The sequence below is a fragment of the Halichoerus grypus genome, chromosome 10 (genome assembly GCF_964656455.1).
Source record: "Halichoerus grypus chromosome 10, mHalGry1.hap1.1, whole genome shotgun sequence".
NCBI classification, from domain to species: Eukaryota; Metazoa; Chordata; class Mammalia; order Carnivora; family Phocidae; genus Halichoerus; species Halichoerus grypus.
Genome location: NC_135721.1, coordinates 35,074,977 through 35,102,772, shown reverse-complemented (window position 1 = coordinate 35,102,772; position 27,796 = coordinate 35,074,977). Strand labels below are relative to the sequence as shown.

At 42.4% G+C, this 27,796-nt stretch overlaps 1 protein-coding gene across 1 annotated transcript in view; it reads right to left on the bottom strand.

Moving 5' to 3' along the window:
• The window catches only part of ACOXL (acyl-CoA oxidase like), a 348,558-nt gene that overhangs the window by 299,753 nt on the left and 21,009 nt on the right, over window positions 1-27,796 (bottom strand). The window contains exons 2-3 of the mRNA XM_078056280.1: window positions 11,736-11,832; window positions 1,023-1,106 (exon numbers count right to left, since the gene is read on the bottom strand). Coding sequence (XP_077912406.1) covers window positions 1,023-1,106; window positions 11,736-11,810 — 159 coding nt within the window. The 5' untranslated portion in view covers window positions 11,811-11,832. The remainder of the gene's footprint in view (window positions 1-1,022; window positions 1,107-11,735; window positions 11,833-27,796) is intronic.

Sequence of the window (27,796 nt, the reverse complement as noted above, 5' to 3'; positions counted from 1 at the left end):
ATGAACAGCAAAAATGAAGAAGGCTAAGAACTCCAAGTGTTGTAGCATATTCACACAAAGGAATATGAGAAATGAATGAACTTCCACCCATATATCATTCTCAAAATGGTGAAATTATAGAGAATAGATTAGTGGTAGCCTAAGAACAAGAATGAGGTGGCACTGTAAGTTTCTTTGTGGTTATAAAACAGCATGAATCCATATATACGACCAAACTGCATAGAACTACACACACACACACACACACACACACACTGGGGTATATGTAAAAGCTAGTGAAATCTGAAGCAGGTCTATAGTCTAGTACTATACTAGAACAGTACTGTAGCAGTGGTGATTTACTGCTTTTACATTGCATTACAGCTGTATGTCACTACAGAGGGAAACTGGGTGAAGAGTTCATATAACTCTACGTATTATTCTTGTAACTTCCTGTGAGCATATTATTTCAGAATAAAAATATTTAAAAATGGGCGCCTGGGTGGCTCAGTTGGTTAAGCGACTGCCTTCAGCTCAGGTCATGATCCTGGAGTCCCTGGATCGAGTCCCGCATCGGGCTCCCTGCTCGGCAGGGAGTCTGCTTTGCTCTCTGACCCTCCCCCCTCTCGTGCTCTCTCTCTCAAATAAAAAATAAAAAATAAAAATCTTTAGAAAAAAAAATATTTAAAAAAACAAGTACGAAGGCGTGGCATGCCACAATACAGATTGAGCTTGATGATCATATTTAAGTGAAGAAAGTAAACCATGAATCATTATGAGACTTTTTCTAAAAATGAGAACAAATGAAAATAATTGTTTGACAGTACAGTACAACTAAACAAAAAGAAAAGCCAAGAACAAACAAGCACGAGGTTGAATATAATGGTTAAAGAGGAAATCCGGGGGATGGGTTATAAGGTGCACCATTTTACAAACATCTGTTCCAGTAAACAGACTGACACCTGTGGGGTTCTACTTTGTGCTCCTTGCCGTTCAAAACTAAGTAGCAGCTCATGAAGGGCGGGGTGCCCAGAGCCTCTCACCTTTACTCCTGTGGCCATGTCCGCTATGGAGAGGACTTCTCCTATGACCAGGCTTCGACTGACAAAATTCTTTGTTTTCTCCGCCTGAAAACATGACAGACCCAATGTCAAGGTTTCCTTATGGTTTTAAAATTAAATTAACATTTTAATTTAACTTAACATCTTTATAATAAACGTATGTTACTTTATTAATAAAACTCCACCGCAACTTAAAAGCAATTTTTAAATTATAAATACGCCCATGGCCCTACTGAAATAAACGTTTTCATCCAGGTTTTTAACGTGGCCTTCCGGTCTCTGACCACCTAAGAGGAGAGCCGACTTCATCCCCGCGGAGGGCAGGCTGCTGACAGACTCCCCTGGGGCCTTGTGCTTCCGTAACCCAGTTTGTCCCTCGCGGCTCCCCGGAGCCCGACACCCTCCACGCTTCTGCCTAGCAACGGCGGGTTCTCCCTAGCAACGACGGTTCTCCCTAGCAACGACGGTTCTGCCTAGCAACGCGGGCCTGCAGCGTCTCCACGTGGGGTGGACCAACGCTCCCACCAACAGGGGACGCCTGGCTCCAGTCCCCGCGACAACCTTGGTGGGAAGACAGAGGATCCGGAAGGTTTGGGAATATTGTGTATACAGGAAAAGCAATATTCTTCACTTTCCTTTCTAGCCGTAGACCATCTCAGGGCTTGGATATACTAAACACCATGAGGTCCCAGTCCCCCTTCACTGCCCTCCTCTCTGTCGCTGTATACAACAGCCACAAATCCCAAACCTACGCGAGCATACTCTTCACCAGCGAGAAATGAGACAGGGCAAAAACGCTGAGCCTATTTTATTTTATTTTTTTTTAAGATTTTATTTATTTATTTGACAGAGAGATAGAGAACACAAGTAGGCAGAGAAGCAGGCAGAGGGAGAGGGAGAAGCAGGCTCCCCGCAGAGCAGGGAGCCTGATGCGTGACTCGATCCCAGAACCCTGGGATCATGACCTGAGCCGAAGGCAGCCGCTTAACCGACTGAGCCACCCAGGCGCCCAAGGCTATTTTATTTTTAAAAGTCAGAGGCAGGCGGCATTTCCTTAGAAGGTGGTGGGCCCCTGAGTGTGCAGATTGCAATTATCCACTGTTGGAATTAATGTCTGTCTTCCTTATTCTCCAGTCTCTTCTGAGACCCAGCCAACAAAGCTGGTGCTTGTTACCCTTGTGTACGTGTGTGTACGTGTGTGGTGCGTGCACACGTGTGTGTGTGTGTGTGTGTGTGTGTGCACGCGTGCGTGCCTGTGTGGACCTGTGCCTGAAAACTGCCCCACTGGCATCAGGATGGTAACCAACCTTCCTAGGGTGACTCTCAGTTTCCACAATGGCTTAAGCCTTTCCCCAAAAGCACTAGGTTTTCTCCTCCTGTAGGTTTTTACAATGTTTCTTTCAAGCATTATTAATTTTATCAAACAGCAGGCTGTCAAGATTTATGACTTTTATGGTGGCTCCAACCCAATGCATCTTGTATTGGTTATTTCTTAAAATAACTCCAGCCTGAGCATGAACCATTGCATGGCTCCAGCTCCAAATCCTAACTGGAGAGGTAGTTATCAGAAAATAATTAAAAAAAAAAAAAAAACTGTAGTGGATATTTGCAGACTTTTTCAGAGGGCCCATGTATCCTCTATCCTGTGGATTCTCACAACCCTCCATGAGAGGCTAAGCAAGAAAGGAAGTACAGACCCCATGTAACAGAAAAGTCTAGACTCAGGAGGTCAGAAGACTTGTACAACCAGGATCCCCTAGTAAGTGGAAAGGCAAGGCCAGAAACAAGATCTTCAGATTCCTCATATGGACATCTTGCCCCCACCCCTCACTCTGAAGCTTATAGAAGCCCCAGGACCCTGGGTGGCCCAGACTTTATTGTCAGTGCACCCTTATTTTGTACCACCAGCCTTGTCCCCAGAGGACACCTGACATCAACACATCCCAGTGCCCAAGTGATCTTCCTGAGAGTCACCCCATCCTACATCATTACAACAAACCCTTCCTTACCTTAAACCACCTGCTCTGTTGTGGCCAAACCTAAACCATCAGGAGTAAGTAAATCCCTCAGAATCCCCAACTGGTCGTAGTTTTCTTCATATTTCATTCCCTCCATTTATACTGTTGATGCAAGAGCATGCCTTTGTCATTAATGCTGTCCAACTGTGGTCATTTTTACTCACCAGTTTGAAATAAATTCAATCACATTTGCTAAAGAATCAACCCCAAACTTAGCCATCTTAGTGCATTATGAATTATTTATGATGATTATTTTCCTTCCCCAATCTCTGCACAAGTCAGCAATCTTTGCTATTAGATCTGATGGGCAATGCCAATATGAGTTTGCCATTAATCCTCTGATGGTGATTTCAGCATTCATTTGGACTGGTTTATTTTAAGAAGTCAAGCAAAATTTCCAGAACTAAGACTAGGCTTAATTTGATTGACTGCCTTACTGGCATATATTTTTAATATCTTCTCCACACAAATTCTCTCTTTTTTTCAATTCTTTCATTTCTGATTCATTAAATGTTCTTAATTAAAGAATGTCTAATATCGACAAGTTTCCCCTCTCATTCAACTGACAACATAATAAATTGTCTGTACTGATAATGATCAATAAAGAATCAACATGTGTTTTTTGACATACATTTTTGCAGTATTTCTACATATCAATAGCTGCCTTCATTTAGACTTGATATATTCAAACCAAACTCAATTCCCATGTCAGAATGTTAGTTTGTATTAATTTTAAATGATAATGATTCCATAAACGTATGGAGAATATGCTTAAGCTTATATTTTATCCTAAATTACACCCCATGCTATTTACATTTCTCCATAATAGATTGTCTCAAACAGAAGAAAGGTAGTTTTCCCTAAAATACACCCCCCCATTTCTTTAGAGAGCACTCCATGTATCAGACCTTTGTGTTGCAATATTCTGTGATAAATCAAGTTCTACAAAAATGTGCGTTTTTGGTTTTATAAGCCCAGAGAGTCTCCACAAGTCATATATTCTTCTTCAACTAAAATCATCTTGACTCAACACAGCTTGAGCCGTCTTTTCTCTGATATTAAAAGACCCCCACCACCTCCTTTGCAACCCATCTACAGCCCCAGCCAAGGGTACTGGACAGAAAGAGTTTCCTGATCTTAGTTCTCTATTATCAGTTCCCAAACTGGCATGTTTCCTGCTTCTACCTTCTGGTTTCAATTTTCTATTTTGGTTATGTTTTCTCAGTCTTAATTGAATGCATGTCCTTTGTTATAATTAACCTTGAATTGTTTTAGAAAAAGAAGGGGCAGAGAAAAATATATAAATAAAATAAATAAATTGGCTTCAGGGACCAGTCATATGGGGCCAGCCTGAATGAGACTCTTGCCTACTATGCTAACCAGTCCTTGACCCTCCCTTGAAAAGAGATCCCAAGTCAAGACACTTCATACATCTCCCACCACCACCTTGTGCCTAGACTATCATAACAGCCTCCCAGCTGGCCTCCCTGCCTCTACTCTGCCCCAAACATCAGACACTATGATCTTTTTTATTATTATTAAGGTAAAACATATAGTGAAATGCACAGAGCTTAAGCACATGAGTTCTGATCAGTTATCTACCTGTGTAACCATCACGCCGATTAAGATTATAGAATGTTCCCGTCTCCTCCAGAAAGTGTCCTCAAGCCCCTTTTCAGAGTCCCCACCCCTACAGGCAACCACTGTTCCCATATTATCATCATCCATTAACTTTGCCTGTTCTTTAATTTACATAAATTGAATCACACAGAATGTACCTTTTTGTGTCTGCCTTCTTTCATGTAAATAAGGCATCCCTGTTGATTTGTGTGTCCGTAGTTCTTTCTCATGACTCAGTAGTTTTCCATCTATGAATATTCCACAGTTTGTCCAATCTCCTACTGATGAGCATTTGTGTTCTTTCCAGTCTGGGGTTATTATGAGTAAAGCTGATATACACATTCATGTAAAAGTTTTTTTGTGGACATATGTTTCCATTTCTCTTCTGTAAATTCCCAGGGGTGCAATTGCTGGGTTAAAGGGTAGGTTTGTGTTTAATATTGTAAGGAACCACCAAACAGTTTTTCAAATGGCTAGATCATTTTACACTGCTATCAACAATATAGAAGACTTCTGGTTTCTCTGCATCCTTGTCAGTCCTGTGCATCTACTCCATTTTTAGCTATTCTAGAGGGAGTGTTATGGTTTAAATATGCATCTCTCAGATGACTAAAGGTACTGAGCACATCTGTCTATGCTTATTGGCCATATATACTTCTATGAATTGTCTGTTCAGGTCCTTTGCCCATTTTTTAGATTGGGTTGTTTGTCCTTTTATCATTGAGCTCTAGGAATTCTTTATATATTCAGGGTACAAATTCTTCATACCTCAACACAATTTTTTTCAGATAACTGCACTGCAGATACTTTTTCCTAGTTTGTGGATTGCCCTTTTATTCTCTTAACAATGTATTTTGATGAAAAACAGTTTTTGATTTTGATAAAGACCAATTTATCATTTTTTTCTTTGACATGTTTAGCATTTTGGGGGTCTTCTCTAAGAAACCTCTGCCCATCCTAGAGTCAGAAGGACATTCCCCTTTGTTCTTCTACAAACTTTATAATTTTAGAACTTATGTTTAGGTATATAATACCTCTCAAATTATTTTTGTGTGTAGTATGAGATAGGGATCAAGGTTAACTTTTTTCTATATATTTATCTACTTGTTCCAGAACCATTCATTGAAAAGACTTTTCTTTTCCCATTGAGTTGCCTTGGCAACATTGTTAAAAAATCAATTGACCATATATGTATGGGTTTATTTCAGGACTCTCCACAATGTCCCATCCATCTATTTGTCTGTCCTTATGCCAATACCACATAATCTTGAGTAGCTTTATAATAAGTTTTGAAATCAAGTAGTGAAAGTCCTCCAAATACGTCCTTTTTCAGAATTGCTTTAACAATTCCAGGTCTTGTGCATTTCCATATATGTGTTTTTGAATCAACTTGTAAATTTTGATCAAGGCACGATGATATTTTAAAAATAAACATCATGCTGTGCTTCCCTTCTCCTCCCCCACCCCACCACCATTGTGAAAACTCCCCAATGACTACAGTTACTTTTGCAAGAAAATCCAAACTTCTAACCATGGCCTCCACACCTATCTTTTCTTACTCTCTGCCGGTTCCTTATTCTCTGCCGATCCTCTGCTGGGGCCACATAGTAGGGCACCTGAGCAGAGTGCTGGGAGAAGTCTGTAACAAAGGCTAGATGTAGCCATTGTACTTCTGGTCTCCCCAGGGGCCTTGACCATGCCAGGAAAGCCCAATATCAGGAACAATGAAAGGTGACATTCCCATGGCTCTGTCTAAGGATATTTTTCTCCCTTTACAACATCACTGTAGTATTCTGACAGTTTGGGATTTTCCAAATTCTTGCCTTAAATTTAATACCTCTTCTCTTGGCAGCTCATGCTTCCTACCAAATTCCTAGGTACTTTGGAAATTTTTTTTGATTACTAGTGTAATCACATAACTTATCAATATTGACAGCATGTAATGATGAATGTATCATATTGATGGACAGCTTATTGCATGAGCTTACTTTTAGGTTAATGGAAAGTGCATTATTTTACATTAATTTTAATGTAAAAGGGTTTTCTACATATAAGATCATGTTATCTGTGAAGAGAGACAGTTTTACTTCTTCTCCAATTTACCATGTTTGATTATTTAAGTGTTTCCAATCATTTTATTATTCACCATGTTTGATTTTTATCGGCAGCATCGACAACCATCTGATGTACCATAAATTTACTTGTTCATTATTTTATTGTCTGCTCCCTCCCAGACTATAAGCTCCATAAAAACAGGTATGTTTTGCCTGCTTTGTTCACTGCCTCTTGAACAATGCCTGGCTCATCATAGGTGTTCAATAAATGGTTGTAAAATGAATGAATTGCCTCACCTGGCACGTAGAAGGGACTTAGCAAATTATAGCAAGTAATAATTATTGTTATTTTTAACCTAATATTTCACTGTAAGAATAATAACTAAGCCTCAAAATAAGAAGTTTTCATTAAACCAAATTGTTTACAGTGCAGTAAATAAAGAACACCAGGATTCCGGCTACCCTAGAGTACGTCCCTGCATGGATCCCAACTCACTCCCTGGCATGCTCTTTCAAGTATTTCCTGTGGCCATCAGCTGCCAATCTACACAGAGGAACTTCTGTAAACAGGCCACTCAGTCCTGTCATCTCTGCTCAAATCCTCCACGGCATCCCTTGTGGCCAGGGCTGGCCTGGCCAGACTGCTGGCCAAGTGGCCAGGGTCCAAGTCCATAGAGCTGGAGCCGGGACAGGGACTCCTGCCAAAGGCAGCACACAAGACTGAGAGCCAGGGGCAGGCTGTCACAACCCACTAGGAAAAGCCTGGGTTCCAGTACAAACAGAAGCCAGAGGGCCAAGGGCAGAGCCAAGGCTAGGGTGTTAAAGCCAAGAGCTCAAAGTAGGTCAGGAACCAGTACTGGGATGGGGTGGGGGAGGTGTACTTGGTCATGGTCTGCAGGACCAATCAGGGCTGGCACTGGTTTGTGTGGGCAGCAGAGCAGGCCTAGGTGGAATGGGTGGTGTAAAGGGCTAGTGGCAGAGGAGACATCCTCACCTTCTTGGCATATTCTCTACTGAGCTCCTTCTCCACAACACACCCGTGGCTTCCATGTAACTTCCTGGGAAAGGCTGCTCCTTTTTTTAGGCGTTAATTAGGAATGCAATCATTCTCCCCATTCCCAAATGCCTTCTAAGGTGAGCTGACCTCAGAATCTTATTCCATTTTAGATATGATCACCCACCTGGTATTTCTTTAAATACAAAAACAAAAATCATCCCAAACTGAGACTAAAATTCTGATTGAAATAATAATTATAGTATAATAAATATAATATAAATGGAAAGCCATAGTATAATAAATATAAATATAAGTCTCCTGCCAGTTCCCTTTCAAGCTGATCTGAGAGTGGACTTTCTGAGAAAACAGTGGATGATTTAGATCAGTGGTTCTCAAATTTTATGGTCTCTGCACCTGCTTACATTCTTAAAAATTATCAGAGATTCCAAAGAGCTTTTGTTTATGCAGGCTATGTCCATAATTTACCACACTAGAAATTAAAACTGAGAATTTTTAAAATTTTATGTTAAAAATAACAATACTATACTGATTACATGTAAATAACATAATTCTTATGAAAAATAACCATAATTTCCAAACCCCCCAAAAAATCGGTGAGAAGAATGACACTGTTTTACATTTTACAAATTATTGTAGCATCTGGCTTAATGAAAGATAGCTAGACTCTCACGTCTGCTTCCGCACTCCATCTGTTACCATATGTCATTTTGGTTGAAGTTTATGATGAAAATCTGGTGTCATGCACACATAGTTGGATACCTACTTTTCAGGTAGTACCTGAATGGGTCTTGGGTACCCCCAGGGGTCCTCAGACCATACCTTGAGAACCACTGGTTTAGATAATAATGATGCTGCCATGCCCAGCACTGCTGTGGATCATGGGGATGAGGACAAGCAGAGTTCAGAGTGAGAGAGAAGATGATGGGGGCGGGGGGTGAGGGTCAGTCATAGAATGGGTGCTTCATTATTCAAATATCTGCCCCCACTCCTCAGTCCTGTTGGCCAGGAACAGCCTGATCCCAAATGTCTTCCTCCTGGGGAAAGCAAATGTTGGGATGGAGCATTCCTATAAGTCAGCCCAGAACCATGATTGCCAGAGACCAAATGCTGAATGGGAACAATTCAGGGTAGACAGTACAGAATACCAGGAAAGAAGGATAGTGGAGAGCAGTATTCAAGCCAAGACAGGACACACACTGGATCACCTGGGAAATTTAAATGCTGATTTGATTGGCCTGAGCCAAAGCCCAATAGCAGGAGTTTGGAAAATTCTCCAGGGAATTCCAGTGTGCAGCCAGGGGCAAGAACCACCAGATTGAAGCGGACTCAGCAGGACCAGCTGGGTTTAAATCTGTGTTCCACTAGTTATATATACAATTTACTAGCTGTATAGCCCCGGGCCAATTACTGGTCTTCAATTTACCCATCTGTAAATGGGAATACCATTCTGGATGTTGTGGATATTAAATGAGATCATCCATTAGCGCTGTGACTGGCCTAAGATAGGTACTCCGTAAGTCTGAGCTGTTATCATTGGTTATGGTGATTTGGGTGCAGGGGATCAGCCTCTGTTGGCTCCAGTCTCAGCGCTGCCATAGAGTAGATCTCCCACCTGGGTTCTCTGTCTCCCCATCTCTGGAAATACAGGGAGTCAGTGACTTCCCCCACCCCCCTGCAGGATTTCCGCAAGGGAAGGAGAGGACAGTTGGCTGAAGGGCACAAATGTGATATCACTGGAAACAGGTGCAGAAAAAGTCCGCGAGATGCAATAATGTTATTCACACTGTGTGTGTGCGCACACACATGTGTATACTCTATAGTCAGACTCAGATATTGTTTTTTTCATTTTGAAATTGTTAGAACATCTCAAATCTACTGCAGATGGCAGAGGGGAAAACGCAGAGTGGAACTATTTTAATGGCTTATTCTTGGCCCGTGGACTGTCCATAGAGACCTGGAACGAATGAGGCTCACTCCTCATTTGTCCTCGAGAACATCATCATTACACATTACACAGAGCGTTCTGCCTTGGAGTTCATTGGATCATCCACAAAAGCTAACAGCAACACGAAATGGGGGCCAGGGAAGGATGGAAAGACCTGGAACGCTCTCTGAGCAGGCGGTACAGCCATGACTCAATATTTTTATTAAGAGGCAGAATGAATCATGTAACACTTCTTCTAGAATTACTGGATGTGGACAGCCTCTCCAGCTGTTTACAGGGTGGAATTTGAGAGCCTTCAAACACAGATGTGCTGCTGAGTTTCACGACATCCACCCGAAGAGATGAGCCGGCCGCACTGACGACCGACTCATTTAATTTCCTTCAGGTTCATTGGCTTTTGTGAATTCACACAGAGAGAAGCGCCAGATAGGCTGAAGTAACTCGCAGAAATGAACTGGAGGGATTGTCTAGGGCCAATCCTGTGGCTGCTGCAGGAACTATACTTAATCACCCAAGACGGGGTCACCCGGGCTGCCTAAGACCACGAAGGGAACCACAAATATAGGAAGATAATTGGATCCAGGGACCAACAGCTTCATCAGGAGCAAGATTACACAGGCTAATCCTTCAGACTCAGGGGGATAAGCAGCAATTAGTAAACTTCACTAAAGGATCAACCCTCATCCGGGTCTTGAATATTGACACTAAGTTAAGCCATGGGACATACTGAACTGATTAAGACCAGGAGACTGACCACATGTCAAGATTTCACCTTCCAACCAGCCCCATGCCAGATGTACTGGAGGCCAGACTCTCATAAAGTGGCTGAAACCAAAGAGGGTTGGGGTCTTTTGAGGATTTTTTTTTTTTTCTCTATTGGTTGTATTCACAGCTCAAAATGTTTGTTCCATTGAGAGGTGGTTTACTGGCTTGAAATCCACTTTGCCAAACTGCTTGGTATGAAATGATTTTTCGGGCTTGGCAAGTACCCTTCCCTACATGATGTGGGTGTTTTCCTTCCTTCCTCTCCATCTAAGTGTGCCCTTGTCACCTTGGAGGTGGCCGCAGTACTTCAACAGGAGGGACCAGAGCTCTGCCTTTTGACAAGAAGATGCTGAGGTCTGTCCTTGCCTCCTTGGGACAGCCAACCAAAGGAGGGGTGACAGGGTAGAGATCTATTCTTGAACATGGACCTCAGGCCCCCCACTGGCTCTGATCTACATTCCACAGAGAACTAAGCCTTCAGTGGCCCCCTGAATGGGGAAGACCCCCACCACCTCAGTCCTCAGACTACCCCTCCACAAACTGCACTGGGCAAGAAGAGGGCTGGGCTCCACTCCTCAGCCATCTACAAGCTGAAGCTTCTCCCCAGTTCAAGCCCCTCTCCTAGGGCTCTCACCAGGAATTCTGTTTTGTTTCATTGTGTTTAATGTAAAGTGTTCAGTTTAAGGAAGCCATTAAGCTGAATGAAATGGAAATCGATTTAAATGTGGCTAAAATATATAGCTCCTAATGTTCGCATCATGAAGGAGTTCTCTAATCACATATTCTTTCTTTCCTTCTTTCTTTTTAATGAGGCTAAACTGACTAAAATAATTTAACTGAGTTTAGAATGCCAGTGTTCAGAAAAACAAGACTCCTACATTTTAGACACGTCTAAATGCTTTAAAAGCCTATAAAATTAGTTCATTACATTTCTCAGATATTTGAATTTTATGCCCCAAATTATATTTGTTTTGTGAACACGTATAGCATTACTTCTACTGATTCCCCTATCACCTAGCCTGTGATCTTGGGAGACGTGAATGTGTGGGCCAAGGGAAGAAGATCAATTAGGTTATCGGGGAGTGGGGCAGAAAAAAGGGGCTGAAGAAGGCATTCCCCCATACTGATGACAGTTTTCCCTGGGACAAAATAAACATGCTCCCACAAGTCACAAAAACAAACAAAACAAAAATAAAATCTTTTTCTTTCTCTCTCTGTCTCTCTCTCTCTCACTCACTCATACACACATCACAGCAAAGTAACATTTAAACTTACCTGTTCCTGAATCGCACGTTTTAACAGAGGTAGCCCCATGATAAACTTCACTCTCTGAAAGGTCAAAGCTCTCATTTCATCCAGACTTAAATCATACCTGTGAAGAACAAATACAAAATGGGTGTTAACACATTGATTTGGTGACTCTGAGTAGAGCCTTTGGACCAAGGTATCTGATAGAACAGACAGCTTTGTTAGTCTCTTTACAGCTCTTGTTTGATACTGTGTGTCAAAGAAGGCTTACTTTGTGTGTAACGCAGACCCTGTGTTCAATACAGTGGGGTCAAGGGCGCCTGGGTGGCTCAGTTGGTTAAGCGACTGCCTTCGGCTCAGGTCATGATCCTGGAGTCCCGGGATCGAGTCCTGCATCGGGCTCCCTGCTCGGCAGGGAGTCTGCTTCTCCCTCTGACCCTCCTCCCTCTCATGCTCTCTGTCTCTCATTCTCTCTCTCAAATATAAATAAATAAAATCTTTAAAAAAAAAAAAAATACAGTGGGGTCAAAATGGAAGGAAAGAAGGAAGGGATTTCCTAACAGGGTGACCTTAAAACAGAACTCCAACATCCCCTCTGCAGGGACAAAAGATTTTCATGTTTCTGAGATGACTCAAGAACAGCATTTGGGAAGATGGGAGAGATGGACTGATCTGTGTGGTACAAGGGGTGGACTGTAGTGGCCACGAGGAGTGTCACCTAGAGTTTCCCTCAAGAGAACCCACCAACAACCTCCAGCTGCCATACCTTGGAATTAATTGTGGCACTCACCCCAGGCGACTTTCCTCTAGGGCTGCTCCCAGCTGGTGATTGAGTAGGGCAAGCTTCTCAATTAGGGCCATTACTGCCCAGTAGGCAACTTATACCAGGAGACCCAGCACCCCCCCCCAACTGGCCCACTGAGGCTTTCTTAATACCCCACTGTGCCCTTTCTGCCCTCTCATTTCACAGAGTCAGACATGCCTACACACATTCCGAAGCTTCTCCCCCCTCCCCCAGCTCCTTCCCATCATCCTTCACAGATTCAAGTGCTCCGCTCCCCCCTACCCCATAAGCCATTTGCTCATCTAGTCCCATCCTGGTGTCTGTTTCTCAATGAACTTAAACTGACACAGGAGGGGAGTTTACACTCTGCCACTTAAAATGCTTAAATGCAAAGCATAGCCTGAGCCTGGAAGAAACCTCACCCAGGTTTGATACCTGGCTCTGTCACTAACTGTGTGACCAACATCAAGTGACCTGGCCTCCCAGTACCTCTGTCCTCTAGATGGGACTGATAATTGCACATAACTCAGAGGATTGTCACCTCAAGTGCTTATCCCAGTGCTTGCGTGTATATAGTAAGTGCTCAATATTATTAATCTGCCTTCATACGCTTCTTCACCCCTCCTCCTCCTCCTCAAGGGCAGGAACTGTGTTAGATCCATATTTACAGTCTCAGCACCAACCCAAGGCCTGGCCACAGTACACCACATTAAATGATGGTTGAACTTAAATTTCTTTGTTTCCTGTAGTTTCATGACTAGATCCTGGAGATTGTGTTCTCAGATATATCCGAAAAAGCATGCCAACCACACATACTATCCCTGTGTAAAGTTCATTCCCAACAAGAAATACAAACTGCATGGGTGTAGGGTGCAAGTCTTGAACTGTGTAGCCCCTCAGGACCAGCACAGTGTCTCACTTTAAACATTTTTCCTAAATAACCTGCTGGCCAATTGCCCCAGACCAAACAAGAACCAATTAGACCATCTTGGCTTTCTCTCATCCATTCAGTTGGCAGGTAACAAAAATCCAAGGGGACCCACCATTCATCATGGAATGTAAAAAAAAAAAAAAACCCACCCCCAACCCCCCAAAAAAGAAAGGACACAGAAACCCCCTAACAGAAGAATCTTGCTTTTTTTTTTTTTTTTTGAGTCAGCTAGTAGACCTGATCTCAGAGCAACTAGTGGGGATTTCAGCATAAGCATTACTGCATAAAATCAGCATTTTTCCTAAGGAGAACAGAAAATAAACATTCTGGAGTGCCTGGGTGGCTCAGTCATTAAGCGTCTGCCTTTGGCTCAGGTCATGATCCCAGGGTCCTGGGATCAAACCCCACATTGGGCTCCCTGCTCAGCGGAGAGTCTGCTTCTCCCTCTCCCTCTGTGTGCTCTCTCTTTTTCTCTCTCAAATAAATAAATAAGTCTTTAAAAAAAAAAAGAAAGAACATAAACATTCTATTGTCAATGAAACTAGGAGTCAGGAAAACTCTCCAGATACTAACATAGAAGTAAAACGTGTCTGAGTTGATGCAGGATTTGGGCAGGAGGAAGTGGCGAGTAACACAACGCAAGTAACCACAGAAAGAGATCTCACACAGCACAAGGGCCAAATGGTGGCAACTCTCAAAAAATGCAGGTAAAAATTCACTTTCTAAATAAATGTAAGCTGTACACATTGAGAGGTAAAACTTGTAGCTCTGATCTAGAAAAGCAAGCAGGTAAGAAGGCTCGCTGGCCCCTGAGCTAAGTTCAGGGTCAGGGCAACATGCAGTCACACAGACAGGCCATGTTTGAAAGAAGCAGTCTATCTCTGTGGCAGCAGGGAAGGGAAAAGTTCCTATGTTGTGAAAACGGACTATCCTGGACCCCTATCTCAGCTTCTCCTGCTCCCCAACCCTGAAACCTCTTAGAAAAGCCAGACCAGAAATCATTCAATTATATTCAAATCATCCAATTATAAGTAATAAAAAGATACTAGCATAGAATTGATACAGTGATCTTATAAGAAAAATGGAGAAAAAGAGCAAGTCACTGGCAACCGGCAATGTGGGTGTGCAGTAGGGTTCTGGGCATCAGTGAGTGCAGGAGGTCTTCTGAGCATACAGGGTGCCGGGGAGCTTGCAAAATGCGGGCTCAGCTGAAGTCTAGCCTTAGCCTGATTCAGTGGGACACCCTGGAGTATAAATGGCACCATGGAGTGGTCCCATCCTGTCCTTCAGTCATGGGCAGAAAGCATAACCTCAGCCACTTCCTGGGAAGGTAACTCCCATACATCAAGGACAATTCCAAGGAAGTTCAGCTGTGAGTTGATACCAGTCAACACTGACAGCAGCTAGGAGATGAGTGTACAGGTTTGGTAGAGGAATCAGGGTAGGGTATTAACATTAACTGCTAAGCAGCTAACTAAAGCTAGAAAAAAAAAGAAAGGAGAAAAAAATAAATTATTGCAAGAAAAGTAGAAAATCAAAACAGAAAAAGTATAAGTAATAAATCTAAAATCTGGCTCTGAAAAAAATCACAAGACGTGGTTGTTCAACATTGCTCTGGTGGTATTAGCCAATGCAATTCGACAAGGGAAAGCAATTAAGGAAATTGAAATTGGAAAGAAACAGGGAGAACTACATACAGATGATCCATGTGTTTCATTGATTGTATTAATGGCCCCTATGCTAGACCTCCCCTGATCCCTGCCCTTTGACCCTACAATTCTCATAAAGAGGCAGAGTATACTTCCCCACCACTTGAATCTGAGCTTGGCCACATGATTTGCTTTGGTCATTAAGATACTGGTAGACTTGAGGAAAGCAAAGGCTTAGAAAAGTGCTTATACACTTCCCTTCCTCTCTTACTCCTCTGCAATCCCACAGACATATGCTTGAGCTAATCTAAGAACATGCCTAGGCTAGTTTGCCATGTGGACAGAAGGTATAAAGTAAGAGACATGTGAGGAGAGCCCAGTTGTCTCAGCCAAGGCCATCCTAGATCAGCCTACCTCCAGGCAAGGCCCACACTGGAAGAGCCTGGTCAAGATCAAAACTGCCTATCCAACCCACAGGTGACTTCATGAATGAGCCAAGGTCAGAAGAACCTCTCAGCCCCCACAAACTCATGATCAATAATAAATGTATATTGTTTTTGAACCACTATGTTTTGCATCATAGCTAATTGATACAATATGACTATGTACCTGGAACCCTCAAGACCACCAACTAAAATTACTGCAAACAAGAACAGCTTGGCAAGAAACACAGGTAATCAAAGTCAGTAGCTTTCATATGGTTATATAAACAGTTTGAAAATACACGGAAAAAAAGATTCCACTTGCCAAAGTTATAAAACAAAAGAAAAATATACTTAAGAATAAATTTTTAGATGTACTTATATGAATAAAACTGTAAAACACTCCTGAAGAACACACAAAAAGACTTGAACAAAAGAAATATGTACTGTGTGGGTTTTTTTTAAAGATTTTATGTATTTGAGAGAGAAGGAGAGAGAGAGAGAATGGGGGAGAGGGGCAGCAGGAAAGAGAGAAGCAGACTCCCTGCTGAGCAGGGGAATCAAGAGACATTTCACACTACAAAACCAGACAGTAAAGCCTATGGGAATGCCATGAAGTGTGTTATACAGACAAGATTCTAAAACATAAGTTATTAGCTATTTCCTTCACATTTCCATTCCAGTAACTTTTCAATAGAATTGTTGTTATTCATCTACTTTAAAATTTTAATTCACATCTATTCTCATATTAAATTAAGCTTCCTGCTCATACGGATACCAAGCACCTCATAGGAGTCAAGTTTGAGTAATGATTTTATGTCAATCTGTGCAGAAAAAAGAAGACAGACTGCAAGATCAGGTGAGGACAGTGAATGCACAGATAATACATACACTGGCCAAGAACTGAGAAATTATTAAAAACTATAACATAAACAGAACTCAAGAAAACTGGGTTACTAATAAATAGTTCTCAACTATTAATACCCAAGTTAAAGAAATTCTGTATTCAAAATAGAAAAATGTGGATCAAGAGACATTAAAAAACATTTTCCAATAGAGACAAGTTAAGACATTTTAATTAGAGGTTTATCCCATTCCCCAGCCCACCCTCACTCCCAAAATGCACTACCAGAGATGAGTTTAATGTTACATGGGCAGAAATAGCACAACACTGCAAACATCTAAAAGATGAGGGATTGAGTAAAGTACGGTCTAGCCATACAGTGAGATTATTACATAAAAAGGAAAATCTGTCTATACGCCTATATAAGGAAATTGCCGAGATGTTTTAAATGAAAAGAAGCAAGGTGCAAACAACTGAATATATTACTTTTACTGCTGTACTATATGTTAAAAAGGGGGGTGGGGAAGAATACATATTTGCTTGCCTATATGTTGTTGCTATTTTTTTATTCTCTTAAGGGAAACACCAGAAACTACTAACAGTGTTTACCTTTTGTGTATGTGGGCGGAAGAGGGGGAAACTTGGCAAATGGGAAATAGTACTCTACCTTTTTATGTGTTCCGACTTTTGGATCATATTAAAAGACCTTTTAAAAAAAGACATTAAAAAAAATTTTTTTTTAGATATTTTCAATTGTACACTTAAAATGACCACTAGATGGCAATTGTTCTTCACTTGAATGGCAGCCACCAAGTACTCCTGCAACAAAGAAATTAAAGCTGGATGAAGTCTTAGAACCTGCCTGAAAGCTTGAGCACCTGATTATCTTAATAAGAATGTGTAAAATCTTAACACCTTTCAATAAAAAAGTAACGATGTCTGCAATGGAAAAAGATCAGGATTTTAGGAACACCCCCCCACACAAGCTCTCCAAACCCCTACACAACATGAATATCTGCGTGTTTTCTGTCTTCAGATATCATCCTCCACGTTTAACAATTTTAATAGGCCACCTCAGATGTCATTTATATAACAATGGGGTATAAATCATAAACAATAATGCCTTTTTGTATTTTAACATATATAATTTCTCCGTCTTCTTGAATCTGTAAGATATGAAGATATGGTAAATATTCTCTATACCTCAGATTGCAGACAGAGGCCCTGTGGAATTAAGAGCCTTGGCCAGATCCTGGGTGGATGGTGTTAATGTCAAGATTAGGAGCTGGGGGACACCTTGAGGACAGTTGTGGGAGCCCAATTCTTCCCCTAGCAGCTCTGCCATCATCTGACTTATCTTTTAGTGTCCTGTGTAGAATTTAGCTTGAAAACAAAAACAAAAACAAAATGGTGCCATTACTAAGAACAAGCTTGAAAACCTCTGAGCTAGGATATGCCACAAGCAAGAACTGAAACAAAAGATACTAATTTCATCTTCCCTGAGAGAGGTGTGGGGTGTAGACATCCAGCATGAGTAAGACACCTGTCTGGGAAGCTTCACATGTGGAATTAAAACCAAACTACAAGGTACTAACTTAAAAAAAAAAAAAATCTAATGGTAAACACCTACTAGAATGTCTAAAAGAAATAATACTGACAACATCACGTGTTAAGGAGGATGCCGAGGCGCAGCTGGATCCCTCCTTTGCTGGTGGTGGGAATAAAAAATGGTACAGCCACTCGGGAAGAGTTGGACAGTGTCTTTTAAAATGAAACATACACTTACATAACTCAGCAATCCCACTCCCAGGTATTTACCCAAGAGAAATGAAATCCTTTGTTTACACAAACACTGATACATGAATGTTTACAGCAACTTTATTTGCAATCGCCAAAACTAGAAACAACCCAAATGTCCCTCAACTGGGGACAGAAGTGTGTTACATCCACACCATGGGCTGCTGAGCAATAAAATGGAGGGAACTCCTGCTACACACAACGACTTGAACGAAAACTTTATGTTGAGGAGAAAAAAAGCAAATCTCAAAAAGTCACATATGTTTCCAATTTTATGACATTCTCAAAATGACAAATTATAGCAATGAAGAATAGATTGGTGGCCGCCAGTGGGTAGAGTGATGGGGAGAATCTGACTCTAAAGGAGAAACATAGGAAGTTTCTGTGGTGACGGAACAGTTCCATGTCCTGATTGTGTTGGTGGTTACACAAAATGATGCATGTGAATGACACACACACACACACACACAAATAGATACCCTCCAAAAGATGGGAACAGACACTTCACGGAAGAAGATATACAAATGGCCAATAAGCACACAAGAAAGTGCTCAGTGACCCTGGTCACCATGGAAATGGAAATTAAAACCATAATGAGATACCACCATCCACCCACCTGAATGGCTAAAAAAAAATAATATGTTAACAAGGATATAGAACAACTGAAACTCCCATACTTTGTTGTGAAAATATATAATGATACAGTCATTTTGGGAAAAGGCCTAATAGTCAATTTCTCATAAAATTAAACATATACCTAACTCTATGACTTAACAATTATACTCCTAGATATTTACCCAAGAGAAACAAAATGCTCACAAAATTCTTCTAGAAGAAGGTTCATATCAACTATATTCATAATAGCCCCAAACTGGAAAAAGCCCAAGTATCCATCACTAGGAGAACAGAGAAATAAACTGGTTTAGTCATGGAATGGAATACTGCTTAGTGATAAAAAAGAATGTATGAGTGATACACATACTTGATGTGTATGAACCTAGAAAACATTATGCTGAGCTCTCTTGAATCACTTGCTCTTCAAGAAGCCAGCTGCCATGATACGAGGACACCCAAGCAGCTTTGTGGAGAGGTCCCCACGGGAGAAACTGAGGCCTCCTACCAACAGCCATGTGGGTGGACCATTTTGAGAGAGGGATCTTCCAGCCCCAGACAAGCCTTTATATGACTTCAGACCTGGCCAACATCCTACCTGCAACCTCATGACAGACCCAGAGCCACCCAGCTAAGATGCTCTGAAATTCCTGGCCCACAGAAACTGGTGAGATAAGACACATTACTGTTTATGATGCTAAGTTTTGAGGTAATTTGTTACATATCAATAGATAACTAATACACACAGTATTGTCATATACACATACACACACACACACAACTGATGGGCATGAACCAGTATCTTATTTTTAAACACCTTAATAATATGTAATACACCAAGAACAAGGCATGAGTCATAAAATTATAGCCTAATGAATTCTCACAAAGAAAATGCACCCGTACAATCCCTACCCGAGTCAAGGAGAATCACATTACATCACCAGCACACAGGTTCTCCCCTCTGTCTCCCTGTCAATCATTACTCCCTCTCTCCCTGCCCACTGCTAGGTGCTCTCCTGACTTGGAACTCCATAAATTATTTTTGACTGCTTTTGAATATTAAAGAACTGGGATTAGACCTTTTGTATTCTTTTGTGTCTTTTGCTCAACACGGCTCTTTTGCTCATTTCTTTTGCTCAACACGGCTAATAAGATTCATCTTTGGTGTCTACTCTAGCTGTAGATCATTCATTTTCACTGCTGTAGAGGATTAAATTGAATTAACATACCACCAAATATACGCTGAGTGAACATATTGTGCTATTCCACTTACTTTAAATTCTAAAACAGACAAAATTAAAACATAGTAGAAAAAAAAAAAACAGAACAGTGGTTACTTCTGGGAGAATAAGAGCAGTGATTGAGTGGAAAGGGCATGAGGGAAATTTCTGGGGTGATGGTAATGCTCTATATTTTGATAGGGGTTTGAGTTACATAGGTGTATGTATTTGTCAAAACTCTGAGTGTGTACATTTAAGATTTTTGCATTGCATTGCATTTTACAGCAAAAAACAAAACAAAACAAAACAAAAGCCTGAACACATATTGAAGTCTTGTTAATGATTTGCACACTGAATTATTTCAAGGAAGGGAGTGTACTTATTTATTTATTTCAGCAACTTTGACATGCATCCAAAAAATGAAATATGGTGGATAAAGGGATGGGTAAATGAGCAAATATGTAATATAGCAAATACAGTAACACATTAATGGTAGAATCTAAGTTGTACGTTTAAGGAACTCAATGTTAAAGTCTTTCAATTCCACTGCATGTTTAAAATCTTTAAATATAAAATACTGGAAGGAAGTAGATGACCAAAAGGGAAATTGTGGTAGGGCATCACTTCCTTATGTAAAAATGAGACCTTCAAGCACACATCTTTGTTTCTAGAAACTATTCTCAAATAAAAGGAACATGGGCTCATTGGAGAAATGGCTGATTCTAGGACAGGGCAGAGAAAAATAGATGAGCCTGGAGCATCTTGTGGTATCAGAAAGTAAAGAAGTCCTTCAAAAAAAATCCCAAAATGGTGGGGCATGTCAAAGGGATAGAGGAGCCAACTGTAAGAGCCCCCTATGGCCAAAGCTGGAACAATCTGAACAACAAAATAAATAATGGACTACGCAAAGCATAAAATAAATATACATGAGTCCATACAGATACAAATAAATGGTTTAAATAAGTAAATACATTAGGGGAAAGAGACAAACTCCCTGTAAGAAAGAATTTGTGTAGCCACTGTCCCCTCTAGCAGGCTGAGCTTACCAGTCTCCACACCACCACTACCATCCCGAGTGTCAGCTGCACTTAGGGACCCGCTTGCAGAGGGAAGAGGTGATTTTACAAGGAAGAAATGTGATAAACACTACCCTGCCCAGGTGATCGGGCTTAACAGCGCCACTGACAAGCCATGTTGATAGTATGTACCCCTTGCTATGATTGACAAGAAGGGCACTTGCCCTCATGGTCTTCCCCAAAACCCATAACCTCGGTCTAGACATCAGAAAAACACCAGACAAACCAAACTGAAGGATATTCAACAAAACACATGACCAATATTTTTCAAAAGTGGCAAGGTGATGAAAAAGGTGGAAAGACTGAGGAACTGCCCCAAATTGGAGGACACTGAAAAAAAAACAAACAGGATAACAAAACACAGTGTGGCATCTTGGATGGGATCCTGGAATGGAAATAGAACACTGTTGGAAGAAGTAAGAAAGTTCTAATCAAGTCTAGAGTTTAGGTTATAGTAATGGACCAATGCTGCTTTCTTAGTTTTGATAAACGTGCTGTGGTTATATAAGCTGTGAGCAATAGCGGGGGACTGGCTGAGGGGCATATGGGAGCACTCTGTGTTATTTTCACAATTTTTCTAGAAATTGAAAATTATTCCAAAATTCAAAGTCCATTTTGAAAAGAGACAAGAAAGAAGGCAACAGTAACAACAAAAAAAAAGATCTTTGTGCATTTTTTGGAAAACCTTTTAAAAACCCAACAAATAAAAAACAACTTTAAAAAAAAAAGTGGTTGTGTGTATTTTTTTTCTCAGAATCTCAATCAAAAATCAGTTTTGGTGTCATGGAAAGCACATCTTTAGACACTAAATTTGAATGCCCTCATGAAGAGAAACATCCTTGGTGCCCAGCCTTTGACCACCACATGATTCTAGGCAGCACCCACGTTTCTGGAATGAAGACTGACAAGAACTTGAAAATCAACTTGGTTTCCCAGCATGGCTCTGCTTCAGTGACCTGCTCCTCCATCCTGGTCCTTTTTATAATTTTGCTTCAGGAGACAGCTTCAGCTTGGCTCAGGATCAACTCCCCCCTATCAATCTCTTCTTGTTGGAAATGGCAAAAATCAAAATGCTCCGTCTCCGTCAAGAACTGAGGTGCAACCCACTGCCAAGAATTCACACCAACAAAAGGCGGTGGTGAAGAATGGATCCCCAGAGGCAGTGAGCTGAGAAACCCTCAGTCTTCTAGTAAATACCACAGCTCCATCACCAACCTGACCGCCCACCTCCAAAGTCTCCGCCCACTCCCCTGAAACCACCAACCCCCCCCCCCCCCCCCCCGCCCCCTGCACAGCCTGGAGGACCTAACCCTGAGGGGAAACAGAAACCGTTGAATCATCCTGTGGTAACTGCCAAAGACTACAGACCCTGAACCAACAAGAGTGACAGAAAATGCTAAGGGAGGGTTTTCTAAGCACTGTGGTCTAATTGTCGCTGTGAAGTTCACTCAACCACAGAGAAGTACACTTGCTGATTGGTAAAGTCTAGGAAAGTAGCTTGAAGAAGGCATGAAGATAGAGAGAAAGGAAGGGGAAGAAAAGATCCTCCCAGCCAGAGACAAAAACCTGATGGGAATCCCTGACAAGAGGCACTTGCAATCCAGAGCCCTGTGTCGTGTGCTTGCCAGGCGGTGACTGTGGGCCAAGAGATGTCCCCTCTCCATTCTTCCTTTCTGCCTTCCTTCCCCAGCTTCTGCTAAGCACCTGCACCACGCTAAACACGAGGAATTCAAAACAAGGCAGGCCTGTTCCTACCCTCCAGGAGCTCAGACGCTAGCCTGGAAGACACAGGGGCCAAAGGAGGGTCCCCAAACAGTGTGACACAAGAAAATTTCACCCGTTACCATTAGACCTCAGGTGGCCAGAACTGTTGTTGCCTCCCAAGGGATGGCATGGTTGTTTTCTGGAACAGAAAGCTTTTGGTTTAGCATTTACCTTAACTTGGGTCTGAGGGGAGGAGTTGCAGGGGTGGTGAAAAGGCAGAGGAGCAAGAACCTGGTCTCTCTGCACAATCCACTGAGAAGTGGGGTGTCTGTGGGCAGAGAGAGGAAGTCCCCAGGAGGGAGGGAGCAGGGAGGGGATGCAAGGAGGAAAGGGTGGAAGAGAGCAGGAAGGAAGTAAAGGGAGAAATGTGGCCAAATGAGCAGAGGACAGGAACAGATACGATCTCCCAAAATGAAAATACAAACTTTCAACAAACTCAGACAGGCTTCCTCACTAGGGAGAGGTACGCATGGCAGATGAGGCTGCTAGCTCTTCCTTCCCACCAGAATTCTGAAGGTACTGCATCTGCTCTGCCCGAGGGGCGGCTCCTGATAGGTCCAGGCTACCATGGTGATCCCAAGCTCCAGGACAGCATCTGGCTTAGAAATGAGACTTGATACCTCAAACAGAGAGGGTTATTTTTTAGGGTGCATGAGGCTGGAGTAGCACAAGAGAGGTTAGCTGAGAAAACAGAAACAGGTGTACAGTACCACTTAACTAAGTGTATTGCAGAGCCTAGAACTGTGGTCTACAGGTATAACCAGGCCTTGACTCCCTCCTAAGGCCATGCTCTGCCCAAGGAAGGATGGAGTCTGCTAGCTTGTCTGGCTAATGTGTTTCCTCTTGATCACCCAAAGGATGTTTTTGGTGGAACATTAGTACACACATTCTGCAGGGATCTAGAGTGGAAATCCCTCATCTTCAACAATAACCTATTCAACAACTATGGAGGAAGCACCCTCAGTGGGTCAAGCAACATGCACAGGAGCCAGGGTCCCCTGCTGGACCCTGAAAGCCCCCTGCCCACCTACCTGTCCATTTACAAGTAAATGGGAACTGGGAAGATGGACATGGAGATTCCCTCAGGGGCTAATTACAACCTGGACATCAAGGCTTGAGATTCCTGAAGGGTCAAGAAGAGATTGAGTCAATACTCTCCACAGCAACCAGGGGGAGGTGGGGAGAGCACTCAGGGGGCCTGGGAGTCTGCAGCCCTCAGTGAGCCCACAGAGAGTGTCAAAACAAACAGAGGTTTGCCCATGGTCCATAAAGTCATCATTATGAACAGGAAGACAGGTAATCAGAGCCCATTGCTTGGCTCAGATGTTGTCACTTGTCTACAGTCATAATCGTGTAAGACCTATTCTCAGGTTCTGGAATCAACCCAAGGACCAAGCATTCGTTATGGAGGGAGAACAGAGTATAAATGTTGTCAACTTTGATGTTGTAAGTTAGTAGATGGAGAGACGTCAACTTAAAAAGACCAGAGATACTATTGAAACTCAGTGCAACACAAGGCAAAAAAAATAAAAACATATACACACTAATAGGAGGTTGCAGGAGAATCTCAACAGCTTTGCAGACAGAGCAGGGAGCAGGGGCTGGACAGACCAAAGTTGTGGGCAGCCATGGTCCGCTAACCCCTCAGTCTCGGGGTCATTGCCGGGATTGAGCTACTCCCCCAACTGTGGGAAGGTACTCTAAGAGCAGCTCGCATTTCAGAGATCTCACAACACGGTAAGAACAGCTTCAGTCAGAAAATGGGCCCAGGCTTCCTCGGAAATTTCCACAGCACCTCCTGAAGCACTGAGGAATGAGTGCTTATGACCTCTAATCTCTTTACACAGACATTGGTCCCATGCGTGTATAACATTTGCTTTTGCAATCAGTCAGCAAGTCCCTACCCAGAAAAGCCAAGATACTGCCCATCTTCAGATCAAAATCATGGTAACAAAGAAGACAGAAGCCCAACTTCCCATTTAAGGCATACCCGTGGCTTCCTAGGGGCTCTTCCATAACATGCTTCAATCCCTACAACCATCCAAAGACTAAGGGAAAAGCCGACAATGGGTAACCTAGCACTTTTGTCTGTCTGGCAACCATTTCCCCTTTTCTGGGCCCCATCACCCCAGTTTTTCTCTAGCAATCTCCCATTCCCTCCCCCAGCCACGTGGGTCTCATGGATGACCCCACCCCTGTGGCCCCTTCAAGGAAGGGCACTGGCAACAACCAGCTGGCCAGTAAGGGTGGCCTGGGCCAGGCTGGAAGCCAAGAAGAGCCCCTTTCTTCCAGCCTGGCTGCTGAGCCCAAAGCTCTGAAGGCCACAAGGGGGACAGGGCCTGTCTGGACATGAGGAGAGCAGAGTCTGGGACTCCTGGCAGCATCACCCCTGAGCCTGAATTCCAGCCTCCACACTGAAGCCTGTGCAAGCTGCATATTCATCCGAGTGACTACCCATGTGGGCCACCCAAGAACTGGAGAGTAACTGACAGCAGACAAGGGATAGCAGTAATATACTGGCAGCCTGAAAGTGAACAGGCAAGTGCATAGGTGGATGACTTGGCAGAACAGAGAATGATAAGTTTATAGGGCTGAGGAGCCAACCAGCTCGTGCAACTGAACTCCACTAAGGCTTGGGAATTGGAGGTTCCAGTCACCTCTGACAGCTCCAAGTCCCCTCCCAAAGCCCATCAAAGCCTGGGGGTTCACTGTCAGGAGAAGGAGATGTGAAAGGGCCACAAAGAGGCCCCATGATGAGAACTGGGGGACCAGGGGGAGACACCCCAGCCACAGGCCCCACTTACCAACACGCAGGGCATAACCAAACATCAGGGATGACCTGTACATCGTGGGCAGCTTTGACAACTCCCCAGCAGATGGCCATAAAGTGACTTGTTCTAACAAAATCAGAGTTAACAAGCATTTCCCAGCAAATGGAAGTCAAATGTCTTGGGAGAGGAGGATTTTCTAATCAGCCTAAAGTCACATAGGGAGGAGCCCTGCTCATGATCACTTCGGGCAGCCAGGATTATGACTTGCCTGTCCTTCATTCTCCACCCACAATTTCTCAGGAAACTAAAGGAGTCATCTCTGGAGAAATTAATTCTGTCCAAAACAAGAGAGTAATACTGATCTGCCACTGGAAAGGCTACTCTATGATCAGGAAAGCCTGTGGCCATCAACCCTGCCTTTTCACAATCAGCATTTTACTTATATTATTTATTTTGCTCCTATTATGAGCAAATACGCAAGGTGGATTAGACATTTAAGGAAAGCATTAAACACAAAAGACAGAGATCAAAAGTACAAATTGAAAAAAGGAAGCCAAAGGAAACAGAGACAAGGCAGAGAACAGAAAGGAATATCTCAAAAAAATAAGAGATTTTGCAACCAGAAAACAACAGGTGCTATTAAAAAAAAAAAAAAGGAACAAAGAACTTAAAGAACTTTTTAAAAAATAAAAATATGACAGTAGATATTTTTAACTCAGGAAGAGTTGGAGGATAAAGTAGAGAAAATCGCCCAGGAAGTAGAACAACAACAACAACAACAAAAATAGAGATGGAAAATATGGAAGGATAAGGATATCAGAGGACAAGGCCAGGAAGTCCAACATTTGAATAAAGGAAGTTCCAGATAATAGTGCAAATAACTGAAGAACATGAGTTTCCAGATTACAGAGCCCATTACCTGAAAGAAAAAGAGACCCACATCAAGTCACAGTGAGTATAATGTAACACCAGTGCTAAACAAGAATGCTCATGATGGTATGGCTTCCAAAAGGAAGAAAAATAAGCCATTTATAAAGGATTGGGGTGCAGAAGGGATAAGATCTGTTAATAGCAATGTTGGATACTAGAGCACAATGGCATGATGCCTTAAAAATCTGGCAGAAATTTTATTTTCAGCCTAGAATTCTATACCCAGAAAAATATTCAGCCGATTGAATAGTGAATATTTTCAGACATAAAAATCTCAAAAAAATAATTCTCTTATATCCTTTCTCAGGAAGATATTAGATGAAAGACTGCTCTGGTTATCTGTAGCTGTGTAACAATGTACCCCAAAACTTAGTGGCTTAAAACAGCAACGCATTAATATTCTGTCTATGCTTTCTATCAGGAATTTGGACACACAGGAACAAGTAGGGATGGCTTGTCTCTCCCTCACAATGTCTGGGGTCCCATCTCAGATGACTTCACAGCTGGGAGCTAGAGCAGTTGGGAATGGGTTAGCAACTCTTTACCTCTCTCTCTCTGTAGCCTCTCTCCATGGGCCAGTTTAGGCTTCCTCACAAAATGGCAGCTATAGGCTAGTAGACCTTTTTACATGGATGCTCAGGACCTCAAGAGACAGGAAATGAAAGGTACCAGTCTCTTCAGAGCTGAGCCCTGAAACTGGCATGCTGTCACTTCAGCCATATTCTGTTGGCTGAAGCAGTCACAAAGCCACCCAGATTCAAAGGGAGGGGACACAAACACACCTCTCAGCAGGAGTAGCATTAGGGAATTTGTGACCATCTCTATTCCCCCACAAAGGGTAGCCAAGAAAGAGAAAGCCTTGGAAAACAGTGACTTGACTACAGAGGAGATGCAAAGGAAATTTCCAACATAACACTGAAGAGTCATGTAGAAAGCCAGTCCAGACAGAAGCCCCAAAAGGAGGTCTCCAGGATGGTTGTGCTCATGGGGAGGGGGGGAGGCGAGGGAGAGAATGGCCAATTATCTGACAGGTTTGACCAAGTTGAGAGGAGTGTAACCTTTCTATCCCAAAGTGTGGGGGTCAGTGAGTGATGAGTTTATAGAAAACTAAGCAAATGAATAAAGAGGGAAACTGATATCTCCAAAGAAAATAAAAAGTTGTAAAAGAAAGGAAATGAAATATGGTGTGTCATGGGGCATGGCTGGGAATAATATTTATAGAGTCATAACAATGTGAACACTGGATACTGATTTAAATAAACAAGGTGACATGCCGCTTTTCAGAGAA